This window comes from Sceloporus undulatus, chromosome 3 (genome assembly GCF_019175285.1).
Source record: "Sceloporus undulatus isolate JIND9_A2432 ecotype Alabama chromosome 3, SceUnd_v1.1, whole genome shotgun sequence".
In the NCBI taxonomy this organism is placed as follows: domain Eukaryota; kingdom Metazoa; phylum Chordata; class Lepidosauria; order Squamata; family Phrynosomatidae; genus Sceloporus; species Sceloporus undulatus.
The window spans coordinates 37,868,771-37,883,204 of record NC_056524.1 but is presented as its reverse complement, the minus strand read 5'-3'; the positions used below and the strand labels follow the sequence as shown (position 1 = coordinate 37,883,204).

Below are 14,434 nucleotides of genomic sequence, written 5' to 3'. Positions count from 1 at the left end.
AAAAAAAAATCCCAATGAACAAGTAATGCTTCAGATTTGTTCAGAAACTTTGGCATTCTCCTTGGGGGGAATCTGCAATTTCATACTTGCAATAATGAAATAAGTGAAGTTTTGCATAGCTACTAGACAGAAAAATCTGTATATACCAGCAGAAAGACAACAGGTAACAGACTGATCCAGCCTTCCTTGAGAGTTCCATAGTCTGCCACCTAGAAGGTTTCCCCAGATCTATCTCTGAAAATAGTGGGAAAGAGAAAAGAACCTTTCCTGTAAGCCTCAAAACCCCATTAGGGTTGTGTGCAAAGGTAGTGTGTTTCAAATAGCCTTGGCCAAAATTATATAGAGCATTTAAAGCATTACACTGGTACCCCGGGATACGAATGCGCCGCGTTACGAAATTTCCGGGTTACGAAAAAAATCCATTAAAAAAAACTGTTCCGGGTTACGAAGGTTATTTCGGGTTACGAAAAAATTTTTGGTGCTTTTCGGCGCTTTTTCGCACCAAATCGCGGCTTTCGCTATTAGCGCCTATGGGGCTTCGGCTTGCGAATGCTTTTCGGGTTACGAATGGCGCCGCGGAACGAATTAATTTCGTAACCCGGGGGAGCCCTGTACTTTGAATTGTGTCCAAAAATGAACTGGTAACCAGTGAAGCCGTTATAATAGGGGAATTACATGCTCCCTGTGAACAGCCCAGCCAGCAATATTTGTTAATGCTCTGCTATTCAGCTGATCAAGGGTACTTCTTTCTTGTCTGGATTAACTTTCAATTTATTTTCCCTCATCTAGTCCATTACTGACATCAGATCGGTTTAGAAGTGAACCAGACAGGTGTAATTGGCAAAAAAAAAAAAAAAATGATGAATGACCTTTGCAAGTAGTTTCATGTAAATGTTAAATAGCACAGGGGAACACATGAAACTCCCAAAGGACCCTAGAAACCAACAGTCATGGCATCAAGCAGGTGTCCCCCGGTGTCACCTTTTAAAACCCATCCCTCGGGGAAGAACTGAACTAGTGTAATGATGCATCCAAGTTGTATCCCATATGTATAAGTATAGTCAGTGATTATCAGCCACCATCATGACACCACTGCTGCATGCTAGGGTTTGGGTGCGTGCGGTTGCTGCGCGCTCCCAAACCCTAATTTCAGCCTGGTTATGGTGCTTCCCACCCATCTGTACTGGGCTTTTATTATTAACCAGCAGTGGAAGTACTAAAATTGCCTTAATGATCCACCTGTTCTAGATTAAGATGTGGGGTGATCTAATTTGGCAATGAACATTTCTCCTGTGGTCCCATGCTTAATCTCCTCCCACCAAGTGTGAAAACACACACACACACAGACAGCCTAGATTATTCTCATGTAAAGCCATTACAATTGCTCAGAACTTACTGGTCCAGTGAGTGCTTCTTGCAAAGTAGAGTCCACAAAGGTGAAAGTACTTATGACAAAGCGTTGGTAATGAGAAGGAAACTGTAGTCCTGAATCTGTTCCAATAGATACAAACTGAGTCTGGTAGTTGTCTCCCCCATATGGACATCTGCAAGACAAATATCTGATGCAATAAGGCAAAAGCTCTTCAGTAGGCTTGAATGTAATCCTTTGATATATGTCCAACATTTCCCCAATATGAGACCCAACACACCTTACAGTACTGTTTAAATTAGCAAGAACAACATGTGGTGCAAAAGGAAAAACAATCCAATTAAATCAGTTAGAAACATATTAAGCAGATATTATGTTTATTTGAATAATAATAGTAATAATGAATTTATTTTTAGCCCTCCTCTCCCTGATAAAATATCACAGTACAATAATTAACATAATCCCTAACCCCCAATTAAAAACTACAAACATCATAAAATTACATCAAATTACTAAAAATCAGTCTAAAACTAACTCTCGTTAAAATGAGGCATTGTGGGATGAATAAGCAACCACAGTTGTGGGACAATGGGACAGCCTGTTTATCAATCTGGGAATGTCCACAGGAAGAGATCAGTCTTAACAGCCTTCTTGAAGGCGTCAAGAGTTGTAATGTGATGGATCTCCTCTGGCAGGTCATTCCAAAGTTTAGGAGCAACCGATGAGACAGCATACCTCTTGCACATCCCTCTGCCCCAACCAGTTGAAGGGTGAAGATCTGTTTAAATAAGAAGGTCTTTGCCTTCTGGCAAAAAGAGAGTGGTGGTTTGGGGAAAGTGAGCTTTCCTTAGGATGGAGTTCCATAGGTTAGCCACAGCCACTGAGAAGGCTCTGTCCTGTGCCATTACTCCAGATGAGACTAAGAGTGGTGGGATGAAGAGAAACTCCCAACTCTTCAGAGTCTTACCTCTTTATCAAGATAGGCCACTGGGGGTGCTGCAAAGGGTTAGCACTTGGTGTAGCCCAGCATTCATGGAGAAGCAACACAAGGTTTGGGTCTGTTCGTTGCAGGACCCGTACCTCCAGATAAACAGGATCCTTCAAGACTTTCACTATAGGGTAATCCCTGCTGGTATAATATTCCCTGTAGTATTGGTCTGCATTTTAAAAAGAATAGTCTAAGAGGTTGTATTTAATTACTGAAAAATATTAAGTTGCTCATTAAAAATCATAATACTAGAAGCAATAAAGAATGTACAGGTTTATCCATAAGCTCTCAAGATATCCCTTTTGCCACATAACCGTAAGCAGATAGTCTGTCTGCACAAGATGACCATTCCTAACTCTAAGAGTTGGTCTGCCATGGCCTAGAAGTGTAATTAGGCTTCCTTTCAGTATATTCTCGTGGCCACAACAGCCCCTGCATTGGATTTTCCCAGGTGGGAGAAGACATCAGAACCAATGACATTTTAATTCTGCACCATTAATTGTTCTACTTTATTGTATCTGTAATTATTCTGAACAAGCCCCATGGTCTAAATCTTGTCATTTGACCTGACTAGAGGAATAAACTCTGATTTAGACTAACCAACAGGATTTCAGCCTCTGTCTTTTTTAGTCCCTTTCAGTTTTAGTTCAGTCTTTGCAAACAGTCACACAGTTTTGTATATTTATACTGTCCCTCACATCCATACAAGCAGTTACTGAATAGTGGCTGGTATTTCCTAATACAAATGCTGATGAAAAAATAGTTGTGTCAAGAGCCATAGAAGCCACAGGACTATAGTTTATGGACATAATACCACTTACCAATGGCAATTCTTAGCTCAAGATTTAGTGGACCATACTGAGTGACTGAAGGTGGTGGTGGCAGTGTAAACACTTGTACTGTGAGTGGAAGGAAACCACCTGCTGAATATCTGCAGCTGACATATATCCTAGTGAATGGTAAAAATAATAATAATAGGGTTACATATTTGCACAAGAAAGGAAGACATCTGTGAGTGTTTGAGATACCATTACCTGAAGGTGCTCTCTCGTGTGATGGATCCCATATTCCAATTTTGAACATCATGGTGTGCTACCAGCTCATTGGCATATATGCCTTGATTGTCAGCTCCCTGTTTTATTTCAAACACAGATTAGTTTGAATTAATCCAGTTTAGTTTCCCTGCTTCCTCCTGCATGCAGATAAAAGCCAAAGAATGTTAAATATTTCTAAACCATGGAATATTTCTAAATAATGAGACCACATCTTTAATTAGAGGCTCTTTATCAATTGCTAACTTTCTGTGGTTTTTAAAATCTCAGCAGCCTTTCCATTTTCATCTGTAAAGCTGCTTTGTGGTCATCTTGAGCCATAAAATGAAGACAATAGTAGCTCATATGATAACTGTTCCCACAGTGAAAGGGAAAACGAAAGCGCGGTGGGGGAGGGGGTAATAGTCCATTCACCATTGACCACTTGTTTATAAGAAATTACTGCAGCATAAACAAGTTTTAAGATGTACTTCATCCAAAAGGAATGGTAAGTGGCCAAATACACCTCTGTAACATACAAATTCAGATATAATCAAATTGTCCAGAAGAAATGTCTAAGAAATGTTCTCCCCCCCCTTTCTTTTGTACATCATTTTGGGTGTCCTGGTCAGTGGAGGAATGATTTGTAAATCCTTCCAATAAATAAATGACTACTTTATCTCCTGCTGCTACTATAAACATAAACCATCCCTACAACTTTTATTTTTTTCATTGCAGACCCAACTCTGAGTGTCTCCCATACCTACCCTTTTCTTCAACATTCTGCCTCACCTATGATGTCATGGGGTGCCTTCAAGTCACTCCCAACATATAGCAACCCAAAGGCAAATCTTTATGGCAAAAATTGTTCAGAGGGGTTACCTCTGCTTTCCTCTGAGCCTGAGAAAACATGACTTGCCCAAGATCACCCAGACTGCATCTAGACTGCAGAAATAATCCAGTTTGACACCTCTTTAGCTGTCATGGCTCAATGCTATGCAATTATGTAGTTTTGTGAGACATTTAGCCTTCTGTCAGAGAGCTCTAGTGCCTTAACAAACTAAAATTCCCAGAGTTCCAAACCATTGAACCATGGCAGTTAAAGTGGTGTCAGGATGTATTATTTCTGTAGTCCACAAGTAACCCCAATGGGGATCCATGGTTGAGCAAGGATTTGAACTCTCCAGAGTTATAGTCCAATGCTCAAAACATAATGCCATTTTGGCTTCACCTATACAGCAGATCATTTTCCTTACCCATGTATCTCTTTTGAGTACAATATGTTTGCTCAGCCTTGGAAGGACCTTGTAGCCCTGCCATTTTCATTAGATAGCTGAGCATCTTGGGTCATCTTGTTCTTCCATCGATGCCTGAAGGCTTGTGCTATAAATTGACTATGTGGGAGAGGGTCCTTCTGTTGTGCTCATCATGTAGCATTCTCAGGTAAGGATATGAATAATATTTTCACATTCTGTCATCCTCAGTTTGAAGGTTGTCTCAGTATGTTGAGACACCCTACTGGGGGGCGGAAATAGAAATCAACTACCATGAAGTCTCACATCTGAGGACATTTTTTAAAACACACACACACAATATGAAATTTTTGTACAAAATGCATTGCTATGTGCAAAGTGAATGCCTACAATTTTTGCAGAAAAGTACTAAGATACAAAGATTTGTCTAAAATGTAGAAATTTCACTCCACAGAAAAGAAGCTTTCTATGTTTTCCATTATTGTATGTGTGAATGAAGCAAATGAAGATTTACCTCCCAGGTTTTTAACACTGATTAATGCATCTAGGCACAGACTGCATGGAGAGCAGCTCAGCAAAGTCAGACAAAGGTCCTAACTCAGAAGCTTTCAAGGAAGGTGATTTTGAATTGATTTGTACCTGAAAAGTAGTTCCACAGGCAGAGAGGGGGAAGTTGTAGAGGACAAAGACATTGTTTTTTGTCACAGGGACACAACCACTTCCATGTCCACTGACAAGATGCACAGAGTCCAGAATTAGTGATGGCAGAGTCACATCCCTAGATACTGCAATTGAGAAGCTACCATCTGGTGTGCAGTGTGCAGTCACTGAAAAGTGAAAGTCAACAACATTAGTATTGAATTCCAGGAATTTTGGAAAGCTTCTGTGAGTTGCTTTCATAGAAAGCTTGAAAATAGACCTACTCTTTATCATAGTGGTGCAACTGCCTTAGGCAACAGATGCTAGCATAAATAGTAAGAGCCCCAGTCCATTGCTCCCGAGCTGTCTGGCCATTTCCCTTTCTTGGAAGACAGCTCTGTGTATGTTGCACAGAGTCTCTAAAACCCCTTAAACTGGTCTGCTGATCTTCATTATAGTGGGCCATGGTATCCTATTTCCAATGTTGAAGTAAGGTACAACTGTTAAATTAGTTAGGTTCTTGATATGGGCAGGGGGATCTTGTTCCTTGTGTTAGCCCTGATTATTGTTCTTTCTATCTTCTGATCAGTCAGTTCTCCAATAAGAAAGCAGGGTAACTTTCATCATAATAGCTTCCACTACTTGTTATATTAAATGGGAATAGCATTGCCAAAGCACAGAACAATCCTTTAATGATTCTTTTATCCGTTAAAGAAATTGAGATTAGCCTAATCTATTTCCAACTTGTGGCCAACAACATTAAGAGTCAATTTATTTCCATTTGCTTCAACTCTACAGTGTTCTTTGCCCTCAACACACCATGGTTGACAGACATTGTCTTGCACAGTTTTGCAAAGTGGTTAATTATTGCAAATCACGTCACAGAACTGTGGGTTAATGTTGTGAGGCCACAGCATGTTCTCCATGTGAGAAATTCAGGGGTAAAACAGACAGGTAGAAGGGACTGCCCCTTCCAAAGATGGATTGGCGCCTCAGCAATCACACGCCATGGCCTCAATCAGCCGAAAAAGAAGTGGAAAAGATCCGCTCCTTTTTCAGCCAGCTTTTCCTGTTTTGCCATGGCAGCTTCGTGAGGCTATGGTGGCATGCAACTTGTAAATGCCATGCCACCAGAGCAACATGAAGCTGCCCAAATCTGGGCAGCTGGGTGGCTTCAAGATGTGTTGGGGGCATGTGGCGTCTAAACACCATACCCCCAAGCCACCAGGAAGCAGGTTGGTCTGTTGCAGCCCTCACTCTCTCTAACATCTTAAATGTGTCAGAACAAGCCAGAATTCAATAAAAGCTGTAGAACATATCCCAACTTACCTGTATTTCCATAGTAGCAAGGAATGTGCGAATCACCTGGGATATAACAGCAGCCTTTTTCTTCACATTCTTCCTGTGACACTGGTTGAGAGCCACAAGGAAGCCTGTCTTGTCTTTGTATCCCTAGGCAAACACTGTTGCTTGGAGCATCTAAAGCTGAAGGCCACAGAGTCAGGAACAATCCTCAGTCAGCCTAGAAATATACTTGTTCTGCTCTTGAGCTTCTACCCACCCTCTTTGCATTATGGTAATTACTACACTGTGCATTCCAGAATGCTGAAGGTACACATTTTAAAAAGTCACTTAGAATTTGAGGGATTTATGATAGTCGAAAAATGCTATTTGTTTCTATTTGTCTCAGCTATCAGGTAATGCCCATGATGCATAAATGTGTTAAATGCATGCCTCCTAATCTGTAGTTCCATGTCAAGACAAATTTCCTCCAGTCCGTTTTACACCAAGTATTCTCAGAGTCAGACTCTAGAGCTTCATTAACCCCAGAAATATACCTGGCAATTGGATTGGGCATTTCAAGACCTCTTCATGAAGAACTTTGCCAAGAGTATCTTGTCTTTCAATCCTGAGAGACATTAAGAAATTGCCATTCTATTTTATGAAAGAAGGCAACCATTAGTCAGGTCATGACAGCAGGCATTCAAAAGTTACATATTCATAACATCACACAATGTTTTCTGTTGTACTGTTCCAAAGAGCACATGCCACATTTGTAAGGTTACAATATATAAAACATTTTTACGGTATTAATGTGTAATTGTGAGTGTGTAGCAACATATGATGATCTGTTATACATCGATAGGAGGAGACCCCACCACCTCTCTAGGTAATTGGTTCTATTCCTACGCCATTCTCATTGTCAAGAAATTCCTTCTAATGTTCAGTCAAAATCTATCCTCCTCTAACTTAAAACCATTAAACCTAGTTCTATCCTCTAAAGCAGCATAGAACAAACCTGCACCCACCTCTTTGTAGCAGCCCTTGAGATGTATGTCCTTTTAAAAAATACATATGTTATATGCATGTGTGTGCATGTGCACATGCACGTTTGCATTCATAAGTTCATGCATCTATGAATGTACGTGTGTGAAGTTGAAGGCTTTCATGGCTGGCAGCCATAATTTTTTTGTGGGTTTTCTGGGCTATGTGGCCATGTTCAATAAGAGTTTATTCCTGACTGGCATCTGCAGAGATCGTCGGCACAGATACTGGCAAAATGTCAGGAATAACCTCTTATACAACATGGCTACATAGCCTGAAAAACCCACAAAAAACAATGTATGTGTGTGTTTGTATATATGTGTGCACATATGAATATGTGTGTATGCATACACAGAGAGACTCAGATACAGTGTTACCCCGGGATACGAATGCGCCGCCTTACGAAATTTCCGGGTTACGAAAAAATCCAATTGAAAAAAAATGTTCCGGGTTACGAAGGTTATTTCGGGTTACGAAAGAAATTTTGGTGCTTTTCGGCGCTTTTTCGCACCAAATCGCGGCTTTTCCCCATTAGCGCCTATGGGGTTTCGGCTTGCGAAAGCCTTTCGGGTTACGAAAGCGGCGGCGGAACGAATTATTTTCGTAACCCGGGGTAACACTGTATCTATATCTGTCTTGGAGTGTACAATGTATCCTTAGCATAACCAATATATGCAATCTAGAGTGTCAAGTAGTATGCAGCAGGAACTTCTGTTATAGATATCCTTTTGTATACATTATTGCAGAAGAATTAAAATAGGTGTGCACCACTAGAGATATGCAGATCTGAGGGGGGGGGGGGGGGGAAAAAAAAATGAAAAAAATTTTTTCCAAAAAAAAAGCTTTTTTTTTCTTGTAAAAAAAAACCAGGACTTAGACCATAGACTATTTTCTTTCAGAATGGTGAATAACATGTTTAAGACAAGTTTTAGTCCTCCACATCATTTTTGAAAACTATGTAGCATGTAAACATTTTGTACAACTATGTAGCAAGTAGACTTGCATGTGACACTTCTTACAGCTATGCTACCCAAAGTGGTGGTCTGTACACTGGTGTGCAATGCATTAGCTTTCAGTTTCCATTGAATTTCCAGGAAAGAAACAGCAGTGGTAGACAATGGGCACAAATATGGCACTGTCCCTGGTACATTAGGGGAAAAGTGCTAGTATCCTCACATCAGATCGTCTGGGTAGCACAGATACACAGTTATTCCTGGTCATGTTTTCCTTTCTTTTCTATTTGTGTCAGTATGGGAGTAAGCACTTAATGTCTGCTTGAGACTATGGAGCACTACAGGAGACAAAACAATTTTGTTTATTAATGTTGGCAAATTGTTCTGATATTTCTGGGGGTTTTCCCAAGTGATTCTCATAAACTGGAAAAACAAAAAAGATTCCTTACAGTTCAGGACCTTGTAGCTCCATTTGTAAAACACAAACACAAACACACACACTAAATTATTTGACACCAGTTCAATCTGTAAAGAACATTTTATGTTCCCCAAGTGGCTTCCAGTACATATAGGGTGCTACTATTGATTTTTATTTTCAATGTTTCCAAGAAGTTCTATTTCCCAATCCCATGGCTTCAAAGTATTTTGGAAATTTTACATCTCAGTACATCACTGCACCCCCCCCCCCCCCCGTGTATACTTGCAATGCGATGGAGAAGTTTTGCCTACAAAGTACATATCAGTGTCCCAGTGTTAAGAGATTAAGTTGTTACCTTTTTGGTGAAGAAACATCCAGTAAAAGGGACAGTAAACACCACAGAGCCTTCTTGTTTCCAAGAGACAGAGACACAAGCAGTATTCACAAGAGGACGGGAGTGGCCTTCTGGATCTAGGGAAGAAATCAGTGCCATTGAGGTTTTTCAGCAATAAGTTTAGACTGTAGGGTTTAATTTTTCATCTTTTCTTTACTGATCCTCAAATAAGTCACCTTTAAAATTTACTCCATATAGTTGTGTGTGTGTTTTTTTAAAAGTGTAATGTAGTCCATGGTCTTTGTTGTTCCTACATTATGTATTCCTTCTGAAATGTGTAGTTCTGTTTCTTCTGCATTTGCCTGGGAGGCCGGCACAAAAAACCACATGAAACCAAATTGGATGAAAGGCCACAACTTTATTAGCAACAGCAAACTAGAACAGAAGGGTTGGCACAAAGCGTAAGGTCAGGATCTGAAGCATCGAATAACCACACGGTTAATCGATAAGCAGCATACCTGGTGACCGCCAGGCGTTGGGATGACCTAGGGGCTAAGGAATGCCAACTAGCTGCCATCACACCAGGCACTCTCTTGTTCTCAAAGCCCCTAGTCACCGGGTGGCTTAACCATGTTGTGGCCCCCGCAATGGCCACAACACATGCCCAGCTCGCCCCCGGGTCCCTATTGACTCCCAAACCAGCGCTCCATAGCCCTGGTAACCAAACCAACCAGATCCTAGCCTATGCTGCCACTCCAAGTTGTGACAGAAAACCCCAAGCACCCAAGCGAAGGGTGGGTGGGAGAGCCGAGCTGCAAATGGCTGCGGGGCCTGGCCGCATGGCCTATATATAGGCCAAGGCCCCGCCTCCTCACCCCATGGTGAGGCTCCTCCTCCAGGGCAGCCCAACCAATGAGCTGCCCTGGAGGACTGAAGCCTCACCATAGAGGCTTCCTCTGCCCCTACATAGCAGTGCGGGCGGAAGGGGTGGGCCCTTCCGCCCAGCCCACCAATCAAGGCAGAGGACGGCCCCAACCAGGAAATTGGGGCCAGGGAGCCGTGCCGGCTCCCGGTGGCAAAGCAGCTGGCCCGCGCAGTCAGGCAGCCGTGTTTTTTTATATTACACAAGAAAGCCGCTGCACTCTGGGAACAATTATCACATGGGCCAATAACATCACTCACACCATTTACCTGTTCTTCCTCCAATGTGATATATGCCATCCTATGCCAACAATGCCCCTCTACACTCTACCTAGATTACCGCACTGTATTCTTATAGCACTGCTATTCCATTTAAACTGCTTTGGCTGCCTCCTGTTGCATTCCAGGATATACAGTTTAAGGAGGGGCATTTAGAATTCTCAGCCAGAGAGCTCTTAGATCTCACTGAACTACAAATCTCAGAATGCAACAGGAGGCAGCCAGAGCAGTAAAAGTGGAATAGCAGCATGATAGGTGTGTAATGTGTTCATGTGGTACATTGGACGAACATGACAGTCGCTACACAGAATGATTAATGGGGACAAGTCTGCAATTAGAAATGGCAATATTCCCAAACCAGTTGTAGGACATTTCAATCTTCCTTGATACAATTGTGGTCAATGAACAAGGAAATTACAAAGGAAGACTAGGAGAAACTGCTGGATTGAATTATACAGTGGACACTTGGTATCCACTGGTATCCACTGGCATTTGGTTCCACTTTGGATACCAAAATCTGTGAATGCTCAAGTCCCGTAATATACAATGGCATAGTAAAATAGTGTGTTTTATATAAAATAGCAAAAACAAGGATTCCTTTTTGGATTTTTTTAATATATATTTTCAAGGCATCGATAATTGAATCCATGGATGCACAATCCATGGATATGGAGGGCTGACAGTATTCACAAATTCCAATCCATTAACAGATGTAAGAGGCCTTCATGGCACATTACATTACATATATTAATAAGAGACTCTTAGCTACTACACATATAAAAAAAGGAATCTTCTCAAATAGAATTTTGAACCATGTAAATTAACTTTTGATAAGCAGATTTATTGCTGTCACATATCAAATTTACCTAGCCATTGTAAAAATCTGGAAGACCATCTCACCCAGCCCTTTGAAACATTAGGGCAAAGGACATAAATTACATCTTTCTGGATTCTATCACATTATGTGCCACTCCCACAATTATATAAATATGCTTTATGCCTGAGGCCTTAATATTGTTTGTTACCATATCCAAAGAAGTGAGTTTATATCCACAAATACTTATATGAAAAAACCCAGTTACTCTTAAAAGTGTTTCCACCTTTTCTTTTCTTTTTCCCCTTCCTCTTTTTTTAATATTTCAAAAATCATTTTCTACATCGCAACAATACAATCCACACTCACCCTTTCCCCTGCCTTGTTCTTATATTAAAACCCAAGTTCTCTCCCCCCCCCACACACAAGTCCTGTAAGTTTTCGATCCCTTGTGAACATTAAGGTTTGGTTACTGTATACTGCTAGAAGTCTTTCAAGACCATTACACATGTACAGTGTGCATGTGCATTCCTGAGACAAAAAACATCCCCCCAAGTATGAGTATGCATTTGTCAGAGAAACAGCCCTGGAACCAAGGACAAATTCCTAAGAGCAGAGATAAAGATTCACTACCTCTGCTTTCCTGTTTGAATGTCAAGCTCAGGTTAAAGCAAAGAGGACAGTCACTTGAGTGACAATCAGAGGTTTATAATAGTTCCACAGTTATCATACCAAGGTGAAAGATACCAGTGGATGGACCTTGTTTAGTATAATAACCAGACCTTCTTGATCCTATAGTCTGCATAGACTATGCATGTGAGGAATGCATGCATTGCTTAGAGCAATGATTATAGTCAATTCTGTAGACTCTAATAGGGAAGGAAAATACCAAAGAAAAAGAAGAGGTAAACTAATTGTATTAAGAGATGATTTTAAAACATATCCAGTAGAACTGAATATAATTACAAAGGAAGGAAATTTTAAGAATAGATTTTAAGAATGGATTTCTTATTTTGAGCTACAAGTACACATACCTCTGTAGAGTTTCCATGTAGTCTGAAACCCAAGAACAGTACCCTGGTTTCCTTCTAAGACTTAATTTGTGTAATAATTTTGCTCTAGAAAAGGTACTTACCCAGAGCAGTCAGAAAGGGAATAATCTCTGTTTGGCTTGCAGGCAAGGTGAACTGCAAGCTTTCCTTACCACAGGAAACTATACCATTGCCCCACGACTTTGATATGTCTTTAAAACTACTGGGTGCACCCAGTACTACAGAAAAAGACCAAGAAACCAGCCAGAATAAAATTCTTGTTGTAGAGACCCAGAACCATTTTTCTATAGCCATGCTGCCTCCACAATCATCATGTAACCCAAAGGAAATCTTTATATAGGCTTAACTAGATTATGATTGGATAAAAGTAAAAGAGGTGTGTGCTTTCTTTGAGTCAGGTAAGACTACATCATCCTCTTGGGAACAGGAGAAAGAAATCAGTTCACAGCTTTCTGCTTCTCTCACGTTTAAATTCCAACAGCACCTGCTCCACATTTATTCAGTTTTATTTGTTCTGAAATTAGTTTTCTAAATCCATCCATATTTGCCAAAGCAAAATAAACAAATTTCAAAATGGTAATAAAAGAGGCAGCATCTGAAAATCTTTTCTCTTCCTTTACTGGGTCAGAATAATAATAAATTATATGTGTCAGTTAAAAAAAAAAACCCAGATGAATGGGGAAAGTCTCAATTTGCACAAAAGCCAGTGGTTTCTGTTGTCTGCTTATGCAATGCTAAACAATGTCACATTTTCCTTGGTAAACGATGAAAATAACTCGAAGGTACATATATTCAATCTATTATGTTTCAATGTATGTAACTAGAGTTCTGTGATAATTTCATAGATGATACCTAATGCACATTTTTAGATAAAGAGTAGTGAAATAAATTTGCCATGGAAACTGGCTGCAACTTGCTGTTTGATACTATGCACATAGTGCAGAGGCATACTTTAACTTTTGAGCAGGAATCATGCAACCCTCCAGATGTTGCTGGATTTCAATCAGCATAGCCAGTAGTGAGAAATCCTGAGACTTGCCATCTAGCAACATCTGGAGGGCCACATGATTCCAAGCCCTGCTTTAAATCACTTGTTTTTTCAAGGGGCTTTGATATGTCTAAGTCTACACAGGACTGGGATATAAGGCAGTAAAACTACATAAGCTTACTGTCAAGTAAGACCAGTGGGATGGGTTTCCATCCAAATTCTTGTCCATGAAGAGATGTTTTGTATATAGCAAATGTATTTTCAGAAAGAAGTTCATCAAGCTGTTTGCTTTATGAAAAGAGAATTGGTACTTTTTGAACACTTCACTGTCAGGCAGCTGATAAGGGTAGCAAGGCTTCTGTCAGGAAAGGCAATGGCAGTCAAATGATGTATTTTCTGCCTAGATAATCAGAAGCAGTTGTCCATGAAGGATCTATGGCTGTGGCAATCAACCTCCTTCCGGGTTTTGAATTTGGATGGAGATGCCTATATTCAGCTCCCTCTGCTTGGCTAACTAGATTAAATTGGATAACCTTGTCCTAGCTGGTCACTGTTCTCCAACATAAGACAAACATTTTTGAGGGTCACTGTATGTTCAAGCTGTGGGTTATCAGATGACAAAAATTAAATAAATGGCAAGGCCTGTTTTTGTACAGCAAACAACAGCTTGGTGTGCATAACTCATCAGATGCATTTTTCACAGTCTGGAGAGGAATATTACATATCTGCTAATGTAGCACATTAAAAGGCCTGTAGACAAGTCTCCTTTCAAAGCTAAATCAATTCAAGCATTTGTTGGCCTTTAAACAGAGATTAGATGGGCATATTTCAGGAATGCTTTAGTTGTATACATCTGCAAGACAGGAAGTTGAACTAGATTACCCTTGTGGTCACCTCCAGATCTAAGATTCTATGAAACCTAATGAGAGGACTGATATTTGTTTATGGACAAAAGTTTTATTCCAGGGCTGGAGGATGGGTAATCTTCTATATGTTGTTCAACTGCAGCTCCCATCAACCTGAGCCAAGTTAGCTAATGCTGAAGCCTGATAGCAACTGAAGTCCAATAA

The 14,434-nt window shown here is 40.5% G+C and overlaps 1 protein-coding gene across 1 annotated transcript in view; it reads right to left on the bottom strand.

The window, feature by feature from the left end:
• LOC121925230 (zona pellucida sperm-binding protein 4-like) overlaps positions 1-12,670 on the bottom strand; it is a 19,704-nt gene extending 7,034 nt beyond the window's left edge. The window contains exons 1-9 of the mRNA XM_042457106.1: positions 12,460-12,670; positions 9,332-9,447; positions 7,119-7,215; positions 6,610-6,759; positions 5,281-5,468; positions 3,392-3,489; positions 3,179-3,306; positions 2,337-2,526; positions 1,397-1,544 (exon numbers count right to left, since the gene is read on the bottom strand). Of these exons, the coding sequence (XP_042313040.1) occupies positions 1,397-1,544; positions 2,337-2,526; positions 3,179-3,306; positions 3,392-3,489; positions 5,281-5,468; positions 6,610-6,759; positions 7,119-7,215; positions 9,332-9,447; positions 12,460-12,670 (1,326 nt within the window). The remainder of the gene's footprint in view (positions 1-1,396; positions 1,545-2,336; positions 2,527-3,178; positions 3,307-3,391; positions 3,490-5,280; positions 5,469-6,609; positions 6,760-7,118; positions 7,216-9,331; positions 9,448-12,459) is intronic.
• Positions 12,671-14,434: the final 1,764 nt, after the last annotated feature.